Genomic DNA, 22,817 nt, shown 5'->3' with positions numbered 1-22,817 from the left:
CCTCCTTTAAATGATATAATCATTTACATTCAGCAATATCCAAATCATACAATGAAAGACAAGAGGTTTTATACTTGTATTTACATAATCAACACTCATAATCTAAACAAAATACCTATTTGCCCTTTTTAAAAAAAAATCTGATTTAGGACATGATCATATCTCGAGATGAAAACACCACAGTAGCAAAGTCTCTATCTTAGAATAAGGTCGTATTTTACCACAACATTCCGCAAGTGTCATTTGTCATGAAATGTCCTCTTGGATCGCTGAGATTAGGATGTGTACTTATCTATTTCATAATTATAATTATTTAAAAAAAAGTTTTTATCAGATATTATGCATTTTACGTTCTAATTACCATAACAGTTATAAACTAATCCATTTCTAATATATATATATTTTTTTACATTGCTCTTGTCATGTAAAGGTCTGAGTTAAATAACACTGAAAATAAGCATGTTTAAAATTAAATCAGACTTTTTTTTCCCCAACATGTCCACAGACACTGTGTTTGTACATAATAAATATTATAGTATAATGTAAACTTCAACGAATATACAATTTTTTATGATTTATGGACAAATTACAGCAACATACTTTGGGTTTTATTTTAAATAAGTTAGGTTTTTCTAAAGCAAAACAGTATAAAATGACCCAATAATTTAATCCAGACGAAAAGACGATTCAGGCGAAAATAAAATGTATTGAAAATAAGACACTTTGCCTAAACTTAGTCCTCAGAATGAAAGTTGGAATTGTAACAACTAAACTTAGTCCTCAGAATGACAGTTGGTTTTGTAACTACTAAACTTAGTCCTCAGAATGAGTTGGTTTTTACAGATGCTTCATGGTTTTGTAACTCCATTATCTACAGAAACTGTTTTAAAATTGGTTTACGGAGAATCATCTATATAAACAATTTGATTTCATGTGACATAAACAAAACCACAAGTTCTTAGTCAAAAACATCAGACAGAACACAGCTCCTCAATTCTCTCCTGTTTTCTCTTGAGTCAGTTCAGTTTGGTATTGATCAACGCCATGTTTTATTTATTTTTTTGTGTAAATATTTATATAGTCGCCAGCATTATTTGTCTACTTGCAAATTTAAAAAAATCTCTCTCTGGGTAAGAAAAGTTATCTGGTGTGTTTTCCCCTGATCGGGAAAATGTCTTTGCACAATGAGAGCAGTGGTATGTCCTCTTTCATGATTATTCAGATGCCTTAACCGGTTAAATCTCTTTCCCAACTGGGAGCAGTGAAAAGTCTTATCCTCTCCTGTGTGTCCTGTCATGCCTATTCAGGACCCCTAACTTAGTTAAACTCTTTCCAGTCAGGAAGCAGAGGTGAGGCTTCTCTCCTGTGTGTGTGTTCTCCCATGTTTTTTCAGATACCCAAAGTGGGTAAAACTCTTTCCACACAGGGAGCATTGGTAGGGCTTTTCCCGTGTGTGTGTCCTCTCATGCTCTTTTAGGTTCCCTGATCGGGTAAAACTCTTTCCACACAGGGAGCATTGGTAGGGCTTTTCCCGTGTGTGTGTCCTCTCATGCTCTTTTAGGTTCTCTAACCGGGTAAAATTCTTTCCACACTGGGAACATTTGAAAGGTTTTTCTCCTGTGTGTGTCCTCGCATGCCTATTCAGGTCCCCTAACTGGGTAAAACTTTTTCCACACTGGGAGCAGAGGTGAGGCTTCTCTCCTGTGTGTGTTGTCTCATGTTTTTTCAGATACCCTACTTGGGTAAAACTCTTTCCACACAGGGAGCATGGGTAGGGCTTTTCCCGTGTGTGTGTCCTCTCATGCTCTTTTAGGTTCCCTAACCGTGTGAAATTCTTTCCACACTGGGAACATTGGAAAGGCTTTTCTCCTGTGTGTGTTCTCTCATGCCTATTCAGGTCCCCTAACTGGGTAAAACTCTTTCCACACTGAGAGCAGAGGTGAGGCTTCTCTCCTGTGTGTGCTTTCTCATGGTTTTTCAGATGCGCTAAGTAGGTAAAACTCTTTCCACACTGGGAGCAGTGGAAAGGCTTCTGTCCTGTGTGTATTTTCTCATGATCTTTTAGGTTCCCTAACTGGGTAAAACGCTTTCCACACTGGGAGCATTGGAAAGGTTTTTCCCCTGTGTGTATTCTCTCGTGATCTTTTAGGCTCCCTAACTGGGTAAAACGCTTTTCACAGTGAGAGCATTGGAAAGGCTTCTCTCCTGTGTGTATTCTCTCATGCTCCTTAAGGCTACCTAACAACCTAAAACTTTTTCCACATTGGGAACAGTGGTAAGGCTTCTCTCCTGTGTGTATTTTCTCATGTCTTTTCAGGCTCACCAACTGAATAAAATTCTTTCCACACTGGGAACATTGGAAAGGCTCTTCTCCTGTGTGTGTCCTCTCATGCTTTTTTAGGTTCTGTAACTTAGTAAAACTCTTTCCACACTGGGAGCAGTGGTGTCGTCTCGCTGGTTTGGATGTCTCTGTGTCTGGTTCCTCTGAGGGACTCTTGCTGCCGTCAGAGTGAGAGTCTGATCTCTCTCCTGCCAAAGACAAACAGAGTATTTAGTTCAGCAGATTATTATTTAGTTAAACCTGAAATGAAACCTCCACGTACATTTTACTTTGACATCTTGAGTCGTTTAGAAGACGCTGTTATCCAGAGTGAAAGCATCAACAGTTAAGACGATATGCCCTGAATGACTAATTAGGGGTTCACAGCGAAGCTCCCGAAAACCCCGTTGTTATTCTATTTCTTCTACTTTGACATCTTAGTCGTTTAGAAGACGCTGTTATCCAGAGTGAAAGCATCAACAGTTAAGATGATATGCCCTGAATGACTAATTAGGGGTTCACAGCGAAGCTCCCGAAAACCCCGTTGTTATTCTATTTCTTCTACTTTGACATCTTAGTCGTTTAGAAGACACTGTTATCCAGAGTGAAAGCATCAACAGTTAAGACGATTGGCCTAGAATGACTAATTAGGGGTTCACAGCGAAGCTCCCGAAAACCCCGTTGTTATTCTATTTCTTCTACTACTTATTGATCGTTCCCATTTAAATCCACTCTACAGGGCCTATCATGTATATCCACTCTACAGGGCCTATCATTTATATCCACTCTACAAGGGCCTATCATTTATATCCACTCTACAGGGCCTATCATTTATATCCACTCTACAGGGCCTATCATTTATATCCACTCTACAGGGCCTATCATTTATATCCACTCTACAAGGGCCTATCATTTATATCCACTCTACAGGGCCTATCATTTATATCCACTCTACAGGGCCTATCATGTATATCCACTCTACAGGGCCTATCATTTATATCCACTCTACAGGGCCTATCATTTATATCCACTCTACAGGGCCTATCATTTATATCCACTCTACAGGGCCTATCATGTATATCCACTCTACAGGGCCTATCATTTATATCCACTCTACAAGGGCCTATCATTTATATCCACTCTACAGGGCCTATCATTTATATCCACTCTACAAGGGCCTATCATTTATATCCACTCTACAGGGCCTATCATGTATATCCACTCTACAGGGCCTATCATTTATATCCACTCTACAGGGCCTATCATTTATATCCACTCTACAAGGGCCTATCATTTATATCCACTCTACAAGGGCCTATCATTTATATCCACTCTACAGGGCCTATCATTTATATCCACTCTACAGGGCCTATCATTTATATCCACTCTACAGGGCCTATCATTTATATCCACTCTACAAGGGCCTATCATTTATATCCACTCTACAAGGGCCTATCATTTATATCCACTCTACAGGGCCTATCATTTATATCCACTCTACAGGGCCTATCATTTATATCCACTCTACAAGGGCCTATCATTTATATCCACTCTACAGAGCCTATCATTTATATCCACTCTACAGGGCCTATCATTTATATCCACTCTACAGGGCCTATCATTTATATCCACTCTACAGGGCCTATCATTTATATCCACTCTACAGGGCCTATCATTTAAATCCACTCTACAGGGCCTATCATTTATATCCACTCTACAAGGGCCTATCATTTATATCCACTCTACAGGGCCTATCATTTATATCCACTCTACAGGGCCTATCATTTATATCCACTCTACAAGGGCCTATCATTTATATCCACTCTACAGGGCCTATCATTTATATCCACTCTACAGGGCCTATCATTTATATCCACTCTACAAGGGCCTATCATTTATATCCACTCTACAGGGCCTATCATTTATATCCACTCTACAGGGCCTATCATTTAAATCCACTCTACAGGGCCTATCATTTATATCCACTCTACAGGGCCTATCATTTATATCCACTCTACAAGGGCCTATCATTTATATCCACTCTACAGGGCCTATCATTTATATCCACTCTACAGGGCCTATCATTTATATCCACTCTACAAGGGCCTATCATTTATATCCACTCTACAAGGGCCTATCATTTATATCCACTCTACAAGGGCCTATCATTTATATCCACTCTACAGGGCCTATCATTTATATCCACTCTACAGGGCCTATCATTTATATCCATTTTACAAGGGCTTATCAACATGAAATAATTTAGGGTCATCCAAATCATTCACCATGATGAACCACTTTAAGTTTGGCATTGAATTCTTACAAAACGGACGGAAATTATTAACAATTTACTTTTATTTAATGCTAATGATTTAAAATAAATCATTAAACAAATCTACTTCTCATAAACTAAGTCAGATTCACTCCAAATTTGGTCTTTGGACTCATGACATCAGTCTTTAAAGGTTTTGGTTGCTGCATTTTAATATGGCCGCACTGTAGCTATAGATGCACGTTACCACATTTGCTAATGCTAATTAATGCTAATGCTAATTAATGCTAATGCTAATTAATGCTAATGCTAATTAACGCTAATGCTAATTAATGCTAATGCTAAAAATACTTAAAATCTTCTCATGAACCATAAGTCAGATTGACTCCAGATTTGGTATACACAGTGGGGAGAACAAGTATTTGATACACTGCCGATTTTGCAGGTTTTCCTACTTACAAAGCATGTAGAGGTCTGTCATTTTTATCATAGGTACACTTCAACTGTGAGAGACGGAATCTAAAACAAAAATCCAGAAAATCACATTGTATGATTTTTAAGTAATTAATTTGCATTTTATTGCATGACATAAGTATTTGATACATCAGAAAAGCAGAACTTAATATTTGGTACAGAAACCTTTTTTTTGCAATTACAGAGATCATACGTTTCCTGTAGTTCTTGACCAGGTTTGCACACACTGCAGCAGCCCCATCCATCCTCCCCTCAATACGGTGCAGTCGTCCTGTCCCCTTTGCAGAAAAGCATCCCCAAAGAATGATGTTTCCACCTCCATGCTTCACGGTTGGGATGGTGTCCTTGGGGTTGTACTCATCCTTCTTCTTCCTCCAAACACGGCGAGTGGAGTTTAGACCAAAAAGCTATATTTTTGACTCATCAGACCACATGACCTTCTCCCATTCCTCCTCTGGATCATCCAGATGGTCATTGGCAAACTTCAGTAGGGCCTGGACATGCGCTGGCATGAGCAGGGTTTTAATCCATGACGGCGTAGTGTGTTACTAATGGTTTTCTTTGAGACTGTGGTCCCAGCTCTCTTCAGGTCATTGACTAGGTCCTGCCGTGTAGTTCTGGGCTGATCCCTCACCTTCCTCATGATCATTGATGCCCCACGAGGTGAGATCTTGCATGGAGCCCCAGACCGAGGGTGATTGACCGTCATCTTGAACTTCTTCCATTTTCTAATAATTGCGCCAACAGTTGTTGCCTTCTCACCAAGTTGCTTGCCTATTGTCCTGTAGCCCATCCCAGCCTTATGCAGGTCTACAATTTTATCCCTGATGTCCTTACACAGGTCTCTGGTCTTAGCCATTGTGGAGAGGTTGGAGTCTGTTTGATTGAGTGTGTGGACAGGTGTCTTTTATACAGGTAACGAGTTCCAACAGTTGCAGTTAATACAGGTAATAAGTGGAGAACAGGAGGGCTTCTTGAAGAAAAACTAACAGGTCTGTGAGAGCTGGAATTCTTACTGGTTGGTAGGTGATCAAATACTTATGTCATGCAATAAAATGCAAATGAATTACTTAAGAATCATACAATTTGATTTTCTGGATTTTTGTTTTAGATTCCGTCTCTCACAGTTGAAGTGTACCTATGATAAAAATTACAGACCTCTACAGGCTTTGTAAGTAAGAAAACCTGCAAAATCGGCAGTGTATCCAATACTTGTTCTCCCCACTGTATATACTCAATTAATTAGCCTTAATTAGCCTTATTGTTATATAGACAGTCAACTTATTGTTAGATAGACAGGTCACTTATTGTTAGATAGACAGGTCACTTATTGTTAGATAGACAGGTAACTTATTGTTAGATAGACAGGTAACTTATTGTTAGATAGACAGGTAACTTATTGTTAGATAGACAGGTAACTTATTGTTAGATAGACAGGTCACTTATTGTTAGATAGACAGGTAACTTATTGTTAGATAGACAGGTAACTTATTGTTAGATAGACAGGTAACTTATTGTTAGATAGACAGGTAACTTATTGTTAGATAGACAGGTAACTTATTGTTAGATAGACAGGTAACTTATTGTTAGATAGACAGGTAACTTATTGTTAGATAGACAGGTAACTTATTGTTAGATAGACAGGTAACTTATTGTTAGATAGACAGTCAACTTATTGTTAGATAGACAGGTAACTTATTGTTAGATAGACAGGTAACTTATTGTTAGATAGACAGTCAACTTATTGTTAGATAGACAGCCAACTTATTGTTAGATAGACAGGTAACTTATTGTTAGATAGACAGGTAACTTATTGTTAGATAGACAGTCAACTTATTGTTAGATAGACAGGTAACTTATTGTTAGATAGACAGGTAACTTATTGTTAGATAGACAGGTAACTTATTGTTAGATAGACAGCCAACTTATTGTTAGATAGACAGGTAACTTATTGTTAGATAGACAGGTAACTTATTGTTAGATAGACAGGTCACTTATTGTTAGATAGACAGGTAACTTATTGTTAGATAGACAGTCAACTTATTGTTAGATAGACAGTCAACTTATTGTTAGATAGACAGGTAACTTATTGTTAGATAGACAGGTAACTTATTGTTAGATAGACAGGTAACTTATTGTTAGATAGACAGGTCACTTATTGTTAGATAGACAGGCAACTTATTGTTAGATAGACAGGTAACTTATTGTTAGATAGACAGTCAACTTATTGTTAGATAGACAGGTAACAAACTAGAAACAAACCAAAACATTGTTTAGAAAGTTTGATTTAGTCGCCTGGTTTGACAGATTGAAATATACTAAATACATTTTTAAACAGATGGGTTTATTGGTGTTAAAATACACCAGTTATGCTATTTTGGACCAGCAGGCTGATGATGTCATGCAGACATTTTTGTGTTTTAAACTTTTTTATAACGACAATGACAAGTTTGATGTCAGACGACAATAGAATGTTCATGATGTCAGACGACAATAGAATATTCATGATGTCACTGCGACAACTGTCTACAGATAGACCTAGTATAAACCAGCCTTTAGTCTTGGAATCTTTGGCTGTTTACTACACTACTCCCTCTGTTTAGCACATGGCCTCACATGTGACTCCTTAAAGAGATGGGTGGGGCTAAGGCTTAAGAGGGTGTGAACGATGCTGAATGGGTGTAGACAAATACGATCTCTCCAGTAGGTGTACCAAAACAGACAAGGGGGCATTTTCTCTTAAGGCTCAGATGTTTATCGACTTTCAAAGCAGTGATTAATTTGCCATTGTTCCTCAAATGGTATGATATACCATTTCCTTGCTTTGGGTCTCTACTTGACCATGTGACCTAGACACCCCAAACCAACATTGGATTGTTCACAGGGTAGGGACACGTATTACACACCCTTTGGTTTTCCCATAAATAACTTACACAATTTATATAAATATATATATTTTTTAAAATGTCTATAGCTCTTCAACCACGTGACCTACCAGCCTTATTTCTACTGTTCATATGGTTTTCTCCCTTTGGTTTTCTTATAGCATTTTAGCAACATTTGTAGAATATATATATATATATATATATATGAACGATGCTATATATATATATATATATATGTGTGTGTATTTAAATGAGATATATATATATTTAAATATACTTAAAAAAAAAAACTTTAATAGCTCCTTCACAATACGACTGAAACACCTCAAACCACCTTCAGGGTAGGTTTTCCCATAAATCACTTTCATGTTTTAAGATAAATATTAGAAACTTTCTATAGCTCTTCAACCATGTGACCTAACAATCTTCAATGATTGAAGAGTTTGTGCCCATGTTTCTAAGACAGTAACGTTACTTACTAGTACTAATCAGATCTCCCGTATCCTCCTCCTCCTCCTCCTCTTTCAACGTCACAGTAATCTCCCCTTCCTCCTCCTCCACTCCATAAACAGCACCCTCCTCTTTCACGCTGAAAGCTTCTTCTTCTTCTTTCACTGTAAACTCTTCCACTATAACTTCCTCTTTCACTGTAACTTCTTGCTGTTCTGTCACTATAACTTCCTCTTTCACTGTAACCTCTTTCACTGTAACAGCCTCACCCTCTACTTCTTTTTTTACTGTTACAGCCTCCTTTTCCTTTTCCTCTTTCACGAGACCCTCTTTCTCCGTCCAGCAGACCTCCTCTTCTTTAACACCGGGGTAGTAGTTTAGTGAGTTCATGGTCGGGGATGTTAACTAGCTAGATAGTTAGCATTAGCAAACAGCCTAGTGCTACTGCTAACTTAGCAAGCCAGCTACCCAACAAACAACGTAAATAGATACGACAGAAGTATATTTAAAACACACGGAATAATATATACCACAACAGACTAAAGAGATTTAATGTTTTTGCCTATTTCGGCTACGAAGCTGGCTGACTATACTTGTTATTGTTGAAGAGGCGTCGTCCTGTCCACTAGATTATACGTCACACTCTGACAGCATCACCTGAGACTCACATCGCCACCTGTTGACTGAAGTGGGTAAACGCAGTTGAGGAAAATATTTATAAGACAAAACGTTTATTTATTTATTTAATTGAAGTGTGATATTATATGGAAACATACAAAGATAAGAACGCGTTGATTGATTAGTGCAGTGAAAATGTAAATACTGTACATTTGCATAAACATTTAAGGCAAATTCATATTCATTCACTTAAACAGATAACATAAAAATAAGAGCTCGGTCAACACACCTCCTAAATAGCGTAACAATACATAGATGTATATAATGAACGTCCACAAGTGGCTAACACAGTTTTTAAAAAATATGAAATTGCATTAATCAAATCCTTTTTACAATCATCAACAGGGTTTTCTCTGACATGGTGGAGAAAATACTGACGGGAACATTCACGAGGCAGTGAATGTTTTGTCATTACAACATCTTATCAACGTTGTAATCAGAACAACGTCATCAAATTGTCGGATGCCAAGTTCACTTGGACATTTCCACGTTTCCTAGTTCCGACGAACATGTGATCGCTTTTATCACAGCCAGAAGGGGAATTCTGAAGCCACCATTTAGAACTTCTCACCACCAAATATGGTGATTAGAGGAAGTTCAGTGGCAGGAAGTGGGAGAAGATGGCGCGAGACGAAACTTGGCCGATAGTTTTGCATATTTTCTCATCTATGAAAAATTCGATCTCAATGCAGTTTTCTGTTCCCAAAAAATAGAATCTGTATAGAACAGAGTGTACAATTTTTTTTCAAAATGATTAAAAAAATATTGCATTGTTTAGAAGTGCAAGGGCGAATTGAGTTATTGCAAGCGAAAATTCCAGAGTAGGCGTTTCCTAATGGGAAAATATGCAAATACACGGTAAAACAGGCCAATAGAATCTCGCTAGATCGTGCTTGACTCTGCCCACCTCATTTGTTCATGTCCACTGTGCTTCCTTTGCTGCCATGAGAAACAACAGCAATGATAAATATTTTGGTTAGTTTAACAGCGGGCGAAGTTCGAACGGAACACTTTTGTCAAGACATTGACAAACCTCACCGCAATCAAAGTATGTTGTATTATGGGAATACAAATGTTTCCACATTTTCAAACATAAATAAATGAAGTATCCTACTTGCTATAATATAGCTAATGTATTTGCATGGATGTAATGTCGTGCTCCATGTTAAAACCGTACAATGTTGATTGTCTGCAACATTGTTGTCAACAAACAAATTCAAACATTGTTGATTGTCTGTTCATTTTAAGTTTGAATGAAATGTAATGTAGTACAACATTGTAGGTTACACATGGGTTATGGTGGGGGATGGTGGGGGATTTCTACACTGCCAATTACAGAGTCAAGAGGTTTATGTAGTAAAAAAAAAAATTGAGCTCAATGTTAAACAGTAGTGGAAAAAGTACCCAATTGTCATACTAGAGTAAAAGTAAAGATACCTTAATAGAAAATGACTCAATTAAATGTGAAAGTCAACTATTAAAATACTACTTGAGTAAAAGTCTAACAGTATTTGTATATTAATATTTGAATATTGAAAAAGAGAATCAAAAAAAGATGAAGGACGCAAGAGCAACATGAGATACATAAAGATTTTAAAGAAGAAAATGAAAAAGAAGACTAAAATACAAGGGACTGCAGACGCTCTAGGTAACTGACGAGAAAGTGTGGAAGCTTGCCAGAGCTGGGTAGTGTGGCCGAGCGGTCTAAGGTGCTGGATTTAGGCTCCAGTCTCTAAGGAGGCGTGGGTTCAAATCCCACCACTGCCATCTTTATTGAGTTTGTTTGCGCAAGCTATCACATGTTCTGCTTTATTTCAGCTTTTTTACTTTCATGCAGGGCCATGCAAGGGAGAAAAGAAGCAATGTTGTGTGTCACGGATGGGGTTCCAACTCAATAGCGTAGTCCATCGCCTTAACCAACCAGCCACCAAGTCCTGTGCCCCCGCGGTGGCAGTTGCACCTCCTACCGGTGGTTTATCACGTCAAATCCTTGATTGGAAACAAGGAAACTTGGGCTGGGCTGTGCGATGACCCAGCAGTCCATTTTAACAGTGGGTACTGTGGCCGAGCTGTCCAGAGAACTGGATATAAGGACCCAGTCTTTCAGAGGTGTCGGATCAAAGTCCACCGCTGCAACTTTTTCTCAACAGAAAACTGTAATGTAATTTCAAACAAGGCCACCAAGGACACCGGACAAATAAAGGGAATCCAGCCTTTACCCTAATTCCCACGTCTGTTATTGCTATTATCTGCCGTGTTTTTCTAATTCAATCTGCTTCAGACATAAAAGCAGAAACGAATTCTAAGTTTACACGATGGAAGAAAGAGCAACATCAGATAAATTAAGATTTTTAAAAAGAGAATCAAAAAAAGATGAAGGACGCAAGAGCAACATGAGATACATAAAGATTTTAAAGAAGAAAATGAAAAAGAAGACTAAAATACAAGGAAGTGCAGACGCTCTAGGTAACTGACAATAAAGTGTGGAAGCTTGCCAGAGCTGGGTAGTGTGGCCGAGCAGTCTAAGGCGCTGGATTAAGGCTCCAGTCTCTAAGGAGGCGTGGGTTCAAATCCCACCACTGCCATCTTTATTGAGTTTGTTTGCGCAAGCTATCACATGTTCTGCTTTATTTCAGCGTTTTTACTTTCATGTAGGGCCATGCAAGGGAGAAAAAAACAAATGTTGTGTGTCACGGATGGGGTTATTATTGAGTTTGTTTCCGCAAGCTATCACATTTTCTGCTTTGTTTCAGGGTTTTTACGTTCATGTCGCCCATGCAAGGGAGAAAAGAAGCAATGTTGTGTGTCACGGATGGGGTTCCAACTCATTAGTGTAGTCCATCACCTTAACCAATTAGCCACCAAGTCCTGTGCTCTCGCTGTGGCAGTTGCACCTCCTACCGGGGGTTGTTCACCGTCAAATCCTTGATTGGAAAAAAGGAAAGTTGTGATGGTCTGTGCGATGACCCAGCAGTCCATTTTAACAGTGGGTACTGTGGCCGAGCTGTCCAGAGAACTGGATTTAAGGACCCAGTCTTTCGGAGGTGTCGGTTCAAAGTCCACCGCTGCCACTTTTTCTCAACAGAAAACTGTAATGTCATTTCAAACGAGGCCACCAAGGATTTTAAAGAAGAAAATGAAAAAGAAGACTAAAAAAAAGAAGACTACTATAAGAAGAATATTTTGCCAAAGCTTGGTAGTGTGGCCGAGCGGTCTAAGGCGCTGGATTAAGGCTCCAGTCTCTAAGGAGGCATGGGTTCAAATCCCACCACTGCCATCTTTATTGAGTTTGTTTGCGCAAGCTATCACATGTTCTGCTTTATTTCAGCGTTTTTACTTTCATGCAGGGCAATGCAAGGGAGAAAAGAAGCAATGTTGTGTGTCACGGATGGGATTCCAACTCGATAGTGTAGTCCATCACCTTAACCAACCAACCACCAAGTTCTGTGCCCCCGCGGTGGCAGTTGCACCTCCTACCGGTGGTTGTTCACGTCAAATCCTTGATTGGAAAAAAGGAAAGTTGTGATGGTCTTTGCGACGACCCAGCAGTCCATTTTAACAGTTGGTACTGTGGCCGAGCTGTCCAGAGAACTGGATTTAAGGATCCAGTCTTTCAGAGGTGTGGGATCAAAGTCCACCGCTTTAACTTTTTCTCAACAGAAAACTGTAATGTAATTTCAAACAAGGCCACCAAGGACACCGGACAAATAAAGGGAATCCAGCCTTTACCCTAATTCCCACGTCTGTTATTGCAATTATCTGCAGTGTTTTTCAAATTCAATCTGCTTCAGACATAAAAGCAGAAACACATTTTCAGTGTACACAATGGAAGAAAGAGCAACATGAGATAAATCAAGATTTTTAAAAAGAGAATTAAAAAAAGATGAAGGACGCAAGAGCAACATGAGATACATAAAGATTTTAAAGAAGAAAATGAAAAAGAAGACTAAAATACAAGGGAGTGCAGATGCTCTAGGTAACTGACGAGAAGGTGTGAATATTTTGCCAGTGTTGGGTAGTGTGGCCGAGCGGTCTAAGGCGCTGGATTAAGGCTCCAGTCTCTAAGGAGGCGTGGGTTCAAATCCCACCACTTCCATCTTTGTTGAGTTTGTTTGCGCAAGCTATCACATGTTCTGCTTTATTTCAGCGTTTTTACTTTCATGCAGGGCCATGCAAGGGAGAAAAGAAGCAATGTTGTGTGTCACGGATGGTGTTCCAACTCAATAGTGTAGTCCATCGCCTTAACCAACCAGCCACCAAGTCCTGTGCTCTCACGGGGGCAGTTGCACCTCCTACCGGTGGTTGTTCACGTCAAATCCTTGATTGGAAAAAAGTAAAGTTGTGATGGTCTGTGCGACGACCAAGCAGTCCATTTTAACAGTTGGTACTGTGGCCGAGCTGTCCAGAGAACTGGATTTAAGGATCTAGTCTTTCAGAGGTGTGGGATCAAAGTCCACCGCTTTAACTTTTTCTCAACAGAAAACTGTAATGTAATTTCAAACAAGGCCACCAAGGACACCGGACAAATAAAGGGAATCCAGCCTTTACCCTAATTCCCACGTCTGTTATTGCAATTATCTGCAGTGTTTTTCTAATTCAATCTGCTTCAGACATAAAAGCCGAAACGAATTCTAAGTTTATACGATGAAAGAAAGAGCAACATCAGATAAATTAAGATTTTTAAAAAGAGAATCAAAAAAAGATGAAGGACGCAAGAGCAACATGAGATACATAAAGATTTTAAAGAAGAAAATGAAAAAGAAGACTAAAATACAAGGGAGTGCAGACGCTCTGGTAACTGACGAGAAAGTGTAAATATTTTGCCAGAGCTGGGTAGTGTGGCCGAGCGGTCTAAGGCGCTGGATTAAGGCTCCAGTCTCTAAGGAGGCGTGGGTTCAAATCCCACCACTGCCATCTCTATTGAGTTTTTTTTGCGCAAGCTATCACATTTTCTGCTTTGTTTCTGGGTTTTTACTTTCATGTCGCCCATGCAAGGGAGAAAATAAGCAATGTTGTGTGTCACGGATGGGGTTCCAACTCAATAGTGTAGTCCATCACCTTAACCAATCAGCCACCAAGTCCTGTGCTCTCGCTGTGGCAGTTGCACCTACTACCGGGGGTTGTTCACGTCAAATCCTTGATTGGAAAAAAGGAAAGTTGTGATGGTCTGTGCAATGACCCAGCAGTCCATTTTAACAGTTGGTACTGTGACCGAGCTGTCCAGAGAACTGGATTTAAGGACCCAGTCTTTCGGAGGTGTAGGTTCAAAGTCCACCTCTGCATCTTTTTCTCAACAGAAAACTGTAATGTAATTTCAAACAAGGCCACCAAGGACACCGGACAAATAAAGGGAATCCAGCCTTTACCCTAATTCCCACGTCTGTTATTGCAATTATCTGCCGTGTTTTTCTAATTCAATCTGCTTCAGACATAAAAGCAGAAACGAATTCTAAGTTTATACGATGGAAGAAAGAGCAACATCAGATAAATTAAGATTTTTAAAAAGAGAATCAAAAAAAGATGAAGGACGCAAGAGCAACATGAGATACATAAAGATTTTAAAGAAGAAAATGAAAAAGAGGACTAAAATACAATGAAGTGCAGACGCTCTAGGTAACTGACGAGAAAGTGTAAATAGTTTACCAGAGCTGGGTAGTGTGGCCGAGCGGTCTAAGGCGCTGGATTAAGGCTCCAGTCTATAAGGAGGCGTGGGTTCAAATCCCACCACTGCCATGTTTAGTGAGTTTTTTTGCGCAAGCTATCACATTTTCTGCTTTGTTTCAGGGTTTTTACTTTCATGTCGCCCATGCAAGGGAGAAAAGAAGCAATGTTGTGTGTCACAGATGGGGTTCCAACCAACCAGCCACCAAGTCCTGTGCCCCCGCGGTGGCAGTTGCACCTCCTACTGGTGGTTGTTCACGTCAAATCCTTGATTGGAAAAAAGGAAAGTTGTGATGGTCTTTGCGACGACCCAGCAGTCCATTTTAACAGTTGGTACTGTGGCCGAGCTGTCCAGAGAACTTGATTTAAGGACCCAGTCTTTCGGAGGTGTCGGTTCAAAGTCCACCGCTACAACTTTTCTCAACAGAAAACTGTAATGCAATTTCAAACAAGGCAACCAAGGACACCGGACAAATAAAGGGAATCCAGCCTTTACCCTAATTCCCACGTCTGTTATTGCAATTATCTGCCATGTTTTTCTAATTCAATCTGCTTCAGACATAAAAGCAGAAACTAATTCTAAGTTCATACGATGGAAGAAAGAGCAACATCAGACGCTCTAGGTAACTGACGAGAAAGTGTGAATAATTTGCCAGAGCTGGGTAGTGTGGCCGAGCGGTCAAAGGCGCTGGGTTAAGGCTCCAGTCTCTAAGGAGGCGTGGGTTCAAATCCCACCACTGCCATCTTTATTGAGTTTGTTTGCGCAAGCTATCACATGTTCTGCTTTATTTCAGCGTTTTTACTTTTATGTAGGGCCATGCAAGGGAGAAAAGAAGCAATGTTGTGTGTCACGGATGGGGTTCCAACTCAATAGTGTAGTCCATCACCTTAACCAACCAGCCACCAAGTCCTTTGCTCTCACGGTGGCAGTTGCACCTCCTACCGGTGGTTGTTCATGTCAAATCCTTGATTGGAAAAAAGGAAAGTTGTGATGGTCTGTGGGACGACCCAGCAGTCCATTTTAACAGTTGGTACTGTGGGTGAGCTGTCCAGAGAACTGGATTTAAGGACCCAGTCTTTCAGAGGTGTCGGTTCAAAGTCCACCACTACAACTTTTTCTCAACAGAAAACTGTAATGTAATTTCAAGCAAGGCCACCAAGGACACCGGACAAATAAAGGGAATCCAGCCTTTACCCTCATTCCCACGTCTGTTATTGCAATTATCTGCCGTGTTTTTCTAATTCAATCTGCTTCAGACATAAAAGCAGAAACTAATTCTCAGTTTATACGATGAAAGAAAGAGCAACATCAGATAAATTAAGATTTTTAGAAAGAGAATCAAAAAAAGATGAAGGACGCAAGAGCAACATGAGATACATAAAGATTTTAAACAAGAAAATGAAAAAGAAGACTAAAATACAAGGGAGTGCAGACGCTCTAGGTAACTGACGAGAAAGTGTGAATATTTTGCCAGAGCTGGGTAGTGTGGCCGAGCGGTCTAAGGCGCTGGATTTAGGCTCCAGTCTCTAAGGAGGCGTGGGTTCAAATCCCACCACTGCCATCTGAGTTTGTTTGCGCAAGCTCTCACATGTTTGGCGTTATTTCAGGGTTTTTACTTTCATGTCGCCCATGCAAGGGAGAAAAGAAGAAATGATGTGTGTCACGGATGGGGTTCCAACTCAATAGTGTAGTCCATTGCCTTAACCAACCAGCCACCAAGTCCTGTGCTCCCGCGGTGGCAGTTGCACCTCCTCCCACCTCCTTGTTCACGTCAAAGCCTTGATTGTAAACAAGGAAAGTTGGCCTGGGCTGTGCGACAACCTAGCAGTCCAATTTAACAGTGGGTACTGTGGCCAAGCTGTCCAGAGAACTTTATTTAAGGATCCAGTCTTTCAGAGGTGTGGGTTCAAAGTCCACCGCTTTAACTTTTTCTCAACAAAAAACTGTAATGTAATTTCAAACAAGGCCACCAAGGACACCGGACAAAAAAGGGAATCCAGCCTTTACCATAATTCCCAAATCTGTTTTTGAAAATATCTGCTGTGTTTTTCAGATTCAATCTGCTTCAGACATAAAAGCAGAAACTAATTTTCAGTGTACACAATGGAAGAGAGAGCAACATCAGATAAATTAAGATTTTAAAGAAGAAAATGAAAAAGAAGACTAAAATACAAGGAAGTACAGACGCTCTAGGTAACTGACGAGAAAGTGTGAATATTTGGCCAGAGCTGGGTAGTGTGGCCGAGTGGTCTAAGGCGCTGGATTAAGGCTCCAGTCTCTAAGGAGGCGTGGGTTCAAATCCCTCCATTGCCAACTTTATTGAGTTTTTTTGCACAAGCTATCACATGTTCTGCTTTATTTCATGTTTTTTACTTTCATGTCGGGCCATGCTAGGGAGAAAAGAAGCAATGATGTGTGTCACGGATGGGGTTCCAATTTAATAGTGTAGTCCATCGCCTTAACCAACCAGCCACCAAGTCCTGTGCTCCCGTGGTGGCAGTTGCACCTCCTACCGGTGGTTGTTCACGTCAAAGCCTAGATTGTAAACAATGAAAGTTGGGCTGGGCTGTGTGACGACCTAGCAGTCCATTTTAACAGTGGGTACTGTGGCCAAGCTGTCCAGAGAACTGTATTTAAGGATCCAGTCTTTCAGAGGTGTGGGTTCAAAGTCCACCGCTGCAACTTTTTCTCAACAGAAAACTGTAATGTAATTTCAAACAAGGCCACCAAGGACACCGGACAAATAAAGGGAATCCAGCCTTTACCCTCATTCCCACGTCTGTTATTGCAATTATCTGCCGTGTTTTTCTAATTCAATCTGCTTCAGACATAAAAGCAGAAACTAATTCTAAGTTTATACGATGAAAGAAAGAGCAACATCAGATAAATTAACATTTTTAGAAAGAGAATCAAAAAAAGATGAAGGACGCAAGAGCAACATGAGATACATAAAGATTTTAAAGAAGAAAATGAAAAAGAAGACTGAAATACAAGGGAGTGCAGACGCTCTAGGTAACTGACGAGAAAGTGTGAATATTTTGCCACAGCTGGGTAGTGTGGCCGAGCGGTCTAAGGCGCTGGATTAAGGCTCCAGTCTCTAAGGAGGCGTGGGTTCAAATCCCACCACTGCCATCTTTATTAAGTTTGTTTGCGCAAGCTATCACATGTTCTGCTTTATTTCAGAGTTTTTACTTTCATGCAGGGCCATGCAAGGGAGAAAATAAGCAATGTTGTGTGTCACGGATGGGGATCCGACTCAATAGTGTAGTCCATCGCCTTAACCAATTAGCCACCAAATCCTGTGCCCCCGCAGTGGCAGTTGCACCTCCTACCGGTGGTTGTTCACGTCAAATCCTTGATTGGAAAAAAGGAAAGTTGTGATGGTCTGTGGGACGACCCAGCAGTCCATTTTAACAGTTGGTACTGTGGGCGAGCTGTCCACAGAACTGGATTTAAGGACCCAGTCTTTCAGAGGTGTCGGTTCAAAATCCACCACTGCAACTTTTTCTCAACAGAAAACTGTAATGTAATTTCAAACAAGGCCACCAAGGACACCGGAAAATAAAGGGAATCCAGCCTTTACCCTCATTCCCACGTCTATTATTGCTATTATCTGCCGTGTTTTTCTAATTCAATCTGCTTCAGACATAAAAGCAGAAACTAATTCTAAGTTTATACGATGAAAGAAAGAGCAACATCAGATAAATTAAGATTTTTAGAAAGAGAATCAAAAAAAGATGAAGGACGCAAGAGCAACATGAGATACATAAAGATTTTAAAGAAGAAAATGAAAAAGAAGACTAAAATACAAGGAAGTGCAGACGCTCTAGGTAACTGACGAGAAAGTGTGGAAGCTTGCCAGAGTTGGGTAGTGTGGCCGAGCGGTCTAAGGCGCTGGATTAAGGCTCCAGTCTCTAAGGAGGCGTGGGTTCAAATCCCACCACTGCCATCTTTATTGAGTTTGTTTGCGTAAGCTATCACATGTTCTGCTTTATTTCAGCGTTTTTACTTTCATGCAGGGCCATGCAAGGGAGAAAAGAAGCAATGTTGTGTGTCACGGATGGGGTTCCAACTCAATAGTGTAGTCCATCGCCTTAACCAACCAGCCACCAAGTCCTGTGCCCCCGCGGTGGCAGTTGCACCTCCTACCGGTGGTTGTTCACGTCAAAGCCTAGATTGTAAACAAGGAAAGTTGGGCTGGGCTGTGCGACGACCTAGCAGTCCATTTTAACAGTGGGTACTGTGGCCAAGCTGTCCAGAGAACTGTATTTAAGGATCCAGTCTTTCAGAGGTGTGGGTTCAAAGTCCACCGCTTTAACTTTTTCTCAACAAAAAACTGTAATGTAATTTCAAACAAGGCCACCAAGGACACCGGACAAATAAAGGGAATCGAGCCTTTACCCTAATTCCCACCTCTGTTTTTGAAATTATCTGCTGTGTTTTTCAGATTCAATCTGCTTCAGACATAAAAGCAGAAACTAATTTTCAGTGTACACAATGGAAGAATGAGCAACATGAGATAAATCAAGATTTTTAAAAAGAGAATCAAAAAAAGATGAAGGACGCAAGAGCAACATGAGATACATAAAGATTTTAAAGAAGAAAATGAAAAAGAGGACTAACATACAAGGAAGTGCAGACGCTCTAGGTAACTGACGAGAAAGTGTGAATAGTTCGCCAGAGCTGGGTAGTGTGGCCGAGCGGTCTAAGGCGCTGGATTAAGGCTCCAGTCTCTAAGGAGGCGTGGGTTCAAATCCCACCACTGCCATCTTTGTTGAGTTTGTTTGCGCAAGCTATCACATGAAAGTTCTGCTTTATTTCAGCGTTTTTACTTTCATGTAGAGCCATGCAAGGGAGAAAAGAAGCAATTATGTGTGTCACGGATGGGGTTCCAACTCAATAGTGTAGTCCATCGCCTTAACCAACCAGACACCAAGTCCTGTGCTCTCACGGTGGCAGTTGCACCTCCTTGTTCATGTCAATTCCTTGATTGGAAAAAAGGAAAGTTGTGATGGTCTGTGCGACGACCAAGCAGTCCATTTTAACAGTGGGTACTGTGGCCGAGCTGTCCAGAGAACTGGATTTAAGGACCCAGTCTTTCGGAGGTGTCGGTTCAAAGTCCACCACCGCAACTTTTTCTCAACAGAAAACTGTAATGTAATTTCAAACAAGGCCACCAAGGACACCGGACAAATAAAGGGAATCCAGACTTTACCCTAATTCCCACGTCTGTTATTGCAATTATCTGCCGTGTTTTTCTAGTTCAATCTGCTTCAGACATAAAAGCAGAAACTAATTCTAAGTTTATACGATGGAAGAAAGAGCAACATCAGATAAATTAAGATTTTTAAAAAGAGAATAAAAAAAAGATGAAGGACGCAAGAGCAACATGAGATACATAAAGATTTTAAAGAAGAAAATGAAAAAGAAGACTAAAATACAAGGAAGTGCAGACGCTCTAGGTAACTGACGAGAAAGTGTGGAAATCTTGCCAGAGCTGGGTAGTATGGCCGAGCGGTCTAAGGCGCTGGATTTAGGCTCCAGTCTCTAAGGAGGCGTGGGTTCAAATCCCACCACTGCCATCTTTATTGAGTTTTTTTGCGCAAGCTATCACATGTTCTGCGTTATTTCAGGGTTTTTACTTTTATGTCGCCCATGCAAGGGAGAAAAGAAGCAATGATGTGTGTCACGGATGGGGTTCCAACTCAATAGTGTAGTCCATCTCCTTAACCAACCAGCCACCAAGTCCTGTGCCCTCACGGTGGCAGTTGCACCTCCTAAAGGTGGATGTTCATGTCAATTCCTTGATTGGAAAAAGGAAAGTTGTGATGGTCTGTGCGACGACCAATCATTCCATTTTAACAGTGGGAACTGTGGCCGAGCTGTCCAGAGCACTGGATTTAAGGATCCAGTCTTTCAGAGGTGTGGGGACGAAGTCCACTACTGCAACTTTTTCTCAACAGAAAACTGTAATGTAATTTCAAACAAGGCCACCAAGGACACCGGACAAATAAAGGGAATCCAGCCTTTACCCTAATTCCCACGTCTGTTATTGCAATTATCTGCTGTGTTTTTCAGATTCAATCTGCTTCAGACATAAAAGCAGAAACTAATTTTCAGTGTACACAATGGAAGAGAGAGTAACATGAGACAAATCAAGATTTTTAAAAAGAGATTCAAAAAAAGATGAAGGACGCAAGAGCAACATGAGATACATAAAGATTTTAAAGAAGAAAATGAAAAAGAAGACTGAAATACAAGGGAGTGCAGACGCTCTAGGTAACTGACGAGAAAGTGTGAATATTTTGCCAGAGCTGGGTAGTGTGGCCGAGCGGTCTAAGGCGCTGGATTTAGGCTCCAGTCTCTAAGGAGGCGTGGGTTCAAATCCCACCACTGCCATCTTTATTGAGTTTGTTTGCGCAAGCTATCACATGTTCTGCTTTATGTCGGTGTTTTTACTTTCATGTAGGGCCATGCAAGGGAGAAAAAAATCAATGTTCTGTGTCACGGATGGGGTTCCAACTCAATAGTGTAGTCCATCGCCTTAACCAACCAGCCACCAAGTCCTGTGCTCTCACGGTGGCAGTTGCACCTCCTACCGGTGGTTGTTCACGTCAAATCCTTGATTGGAATTAAGGAAAGTTGTGATGGTCTGTGCGACGACCCAGCAGTCCATTTTAACAGTTGGTACTGTGACCGAGCTGTCCAGAGCACTGGATTTAAGGATCCAGTCTTTCGGAGGTGTCGGTTCAAAGTCCACCGCTGCAACTTTTTCTCAACAGAAAACTTTAATGTAATTTCAAACAAGGCCACCAAGGACGCCGGAAAATAAAGGGAATCCAGCCTTTACCCTAATTCCCATGTCTGTTATTGCTATTATCTGCTGTGTTTTTCTAATTCAATCTGCTTCAGACATAAAACCTGAAACTAATTCTAAGTTTATACGATGGAAGAAAGAGCAACATCAGATAAATTAAGATTTTTAAAAAGAGAATCAAAAAAAGATGAAGAACGCAAGAGCAACATGAGATACATAAAGATTTTAAAGAAGAAAATGAAAAAGAAGACTAAAATACAAGGAAGTGCAGACGCTCTAGGTAACTGATGAGAAAGTGTGGAAGTCTTTCCAGAGCTGGGTAGTGTGGCCGAGCGGTCTAAGGCGCTGGATTTAGGCTCCAGTCTCTAAGGAGGCGTGGGTTCAAATCCCACCACTGCCATCTTTATTGAGTTTGTTTGCGCAAGCTATCACATTTTCTGCTTTATTTCAGCGTTTTTACTTTCATGCAGGGCCATGCAAGGGAGAAAAGAAGCAATGTTGTGTGTCACGGATGGGGTTCCAACTCGATAGTGTAGTCCATCGCCTTAACCAACCAACCACCAAGTCCTGTGCCGCCGCGGTGGCAGTTGCACCTCCTACCAGTGGTTGTTCATGTCAAATCCTTGATTGGAAAAAAGGAAAGTTGTGATGGTCTGTGGGACGACCCAGCAGTCCATTTTAACAGTGGGAACTGTGGTCGAGCTGTCCAGAGAACTGGATTTAAGGATCCAGTCTTTCGGAGGTGTCGGTTCAAAGTCCACCGCTGCAACTTTTTCTCAACAGAAAACTGTAATGTAATTTCAAACAAGGCCACCAAGGACACCGGACAAATAAAGGGAATCCAGCCTTTACCCTAATTCCCACCTCTGTTTTTGAAATTATCTGCTGTGTTTTTCAGATTCAATCTGCTTCAGACATAAAAGCAGAAACTAATTTTCAGTGTACACAATGGAAGAGAGAGTAACATGAGATACATAAAGATTTTAAAGAAGAAAATGAAAAAGAAGACTAAAATACAAGGGAGTGCAGACGCTCTAGGTAACTGACGAGAAAGTGTGGAAATCTTGCCAGAGCTGGGTAGTGTGGCCGAGCGGTCTAAGGCGCTGGATTTAGGCTCCAGTCTCTAAGGAGGCGTGGTTTCAAATCCCACCACTGCCATCTTTATTGAGTTTGTTTGCGCAAGCTATCACATGTTCTGCTTTATTTCGGTGTTTTTACTTTCATGTAGGGCCATGCAAGGGAGAAAAAAATCAATGTTC

The 22,817-nt window shown here is 40.6% G+C and overlaps 1 protein-coding gene and 16 non-coding genes across 18 annotated transcripts; 16 read left to right on the top strand and 1 right to left on the bottom strand.

Moving 5' to 3' along the window:
* Positions 1–1,047: 1,047 nt before the first annotated feature.
* Positions 1,048–8,791, bottom strand: LOC139405245 (zinc finger protein 883-like). Of its 2 annotated transcripts, XM_071147684.1 has the most exons (3): positions 8,431–8,791; positions 2,239–2,529; positions 1,048–2,154 (listed from the first exon to the last, which is right to left on the bottom strand). In XM_071147684.1, exons 1-3 carry the CDS (start codon positions 8,789–8,791, stop codon positions 1,337–1,339), a joined length of 1,470 nt encoding a protein of 489 aa, XP_071003785.1. In that variant the 3' UTR covers positions 1,048–1,336. The 2 variants fall into 2 exon arrangements, with proteins under 2 accessions (XP_071003785.1, XP_071003784.1); XM_071147683.1 differs by having other exon boundaries at positions 1,048–2,529.
* Positions 8,792–10,764: 1,973 nt separating this feature from the next.
* On the top strand, positions 10,765–10,846 carry trnal-uag (transfer RNA leucine (anticodon UAG)). The gene has a single exon. It is a non-coding gene; the product is annotated as a tRNA-Leu (tRNA).
* A 736-nt stretch (positions 10,847–11,582) lies between these two features.
* trnal-aag (transfer RNA leucine (anticodon AAG)) lies at positions 11,583–11,664 on the top strand. The gene has a single exon. It is a non-coding gene; the product is annotated as a tRNA-Leu (tRNA).
* A 610-nt stretch (positions 11,665–12,274) lies between these two features.
* On the top strand, positions 12,275–12,356 carry trnal-aag (transfer RNA leucine (anticodon AAG)). Its single transcript has one exon. It is a non-coding gene; the product is annotated as a tRNA-Leu (tRNA).
* A 737-nt stretch (positions 12,357–13,093) lies between these two features.
* On the top strand, positions 13,094–13,175 carry trnal-aag (transfer RNA leucine (anticodon AAG)). The gene has a single exon. It is a non-coding gene; the product is annotated as a tRNA-Leu (tRNA).
* Positions 13,176–13,911: 736 nt separating this feature from the next.
* trnal-aag (transfer RNA leucine (anticodon AAG)) lies at positions 13,912–13,993 on the top strand. The gene has a single exon. It is a non-coding gene; the product is annotated as a tRNA-Leu (tRNA).
* Positions 13,994–14,730: 737 nt separating this feature from the next.
* trnal-aag (transfer RNA leucine (anticodon AAG)) lies at positions 14,731–14,812 on the top strand. Its single transcript has one exon. It is a non-coding gene; the product is annotated as a tRNA-Leu (tRNA).
* Positions 14,813–15,401: 589 nt separating this feature from the next.
* trnal-aag (transfer RNA leucine (anticodon AAG)) lies at positions 15,402–15,483 on the top strand. The gene has a single exon. It is a non-coding gene; the product is annotated as a tRNA-Leu (tRNA).
* A 737-nt stretch (positions 15,484–16,220) lies between these two features.
* Positions 16,221–16,302, top strand: trnal-uag (transfer RNA leucine (anticodon UAG)). The gene has a single exon. It is a non-coding gene; the product is annotated as a tRNA-Leu (tRNA).
* A 670-nt stretch (positions 16,303–16,972) lies between these two features.
* On the top strand, positions 16,973–17,054 carry trnal-aag (transfer RNA leucine (anticodon AAG)). The gene has a single exon. It is a non-coding gene; the product is annotated as a tRNA-Leu (tRNA).
* Positions 17,055–17,791: 737 nt separating this feature from the next.
* Positions 17,792–17,873, top strand: trnal-aag (transfer RNA leucine (anticodon AAG)). The gene has a single exon. It is a non-coding gene; the product is annotated as a tRNA-Leu (tRNA).
* A 735-nt stretch (positions 17,874–18,608) lies between these two features.
* On the top strand, positions 18,609–18,690 carry trnal-aag (transfer RNA leucine (anticodon AAG)). Its single transcript has one exon. It is a non-coding gene; the product is annotated as a tRNA-Leu (tRNA).
* A 737-nt stretch (positions 18,691–19,427) lies between these two features.
* Positions 19,428–19,509, top strand: trnal-aag (transfer RNA leucine (anticodon AAG)). Its single transcript has one exon. It is a non-coding gene; the product is annotated as a tRNA-Leu (tRNA).
* Positions 19,510–20,241: 732 nt separating this feature from the next.
* Positions 20,242–20,323, top strand: trnal-uag (transfer RNA leucine (anticodon UAG)). The gene has a single exon. It is a non-coding gene; the product is annotated as a tRNA-Leu (tRNA).
* A 735-nt stretch (positions 20,324–21,058) lies between these two features.
* On the top strand, positions 21,059–21,140 carry trnal-uag (transfer RNA leucine (anticodon UAG)). The gene has a single exon. It is a non-coding gene; the product is annotated as a tRNA-Leu (tRNA).
* Positions 21,141–21,876: 736 nt separating this feature from the next.
* Positions 21,877–21,958, top strand: trnal-uag (transfer RNA leucine (anticodon UAG)). The gene has a single exon. It is a non-coding gene; the product is annotated as a tRNA-Leu (tRNA).
* A 676-nt stretch (positions 21,959–22,634) lies between these two features.
* Positions 22,635–22,716, top strand: trnal-uag (transfer RNA leucine (anticodon UAG)). The gene has a single exon. It is a non-coding gene; the product is annotated as a tRNA-Leu (tRNA).
* The last annotated feature ends 101 nt before the right edge of the window (positions 22,717–22,817 follow it).

Source organism: Oncorhynchus clarkii, unplaced genomic scaffold, assembly GCF_045791955.1.
Source record: "Oncorhynchus clarkii lewisi isolate Uvic-CL-2024 unplaced genomic scaffold, UVic_Ocla_1.0 unplaced_contig_6271_pilon_pilon, whole genome shotgun sequence".
NCBI classification, from domain to species: Eukaryota; Metazoa; Chordata; class Actinopteri; order Salmoniformes; family Salmonidae; genus Oncorhynchus; species Oncorhynchus clarkii.
This window is presented reverse-complemented; position numbering and strand designations above follow the sequence as displayed.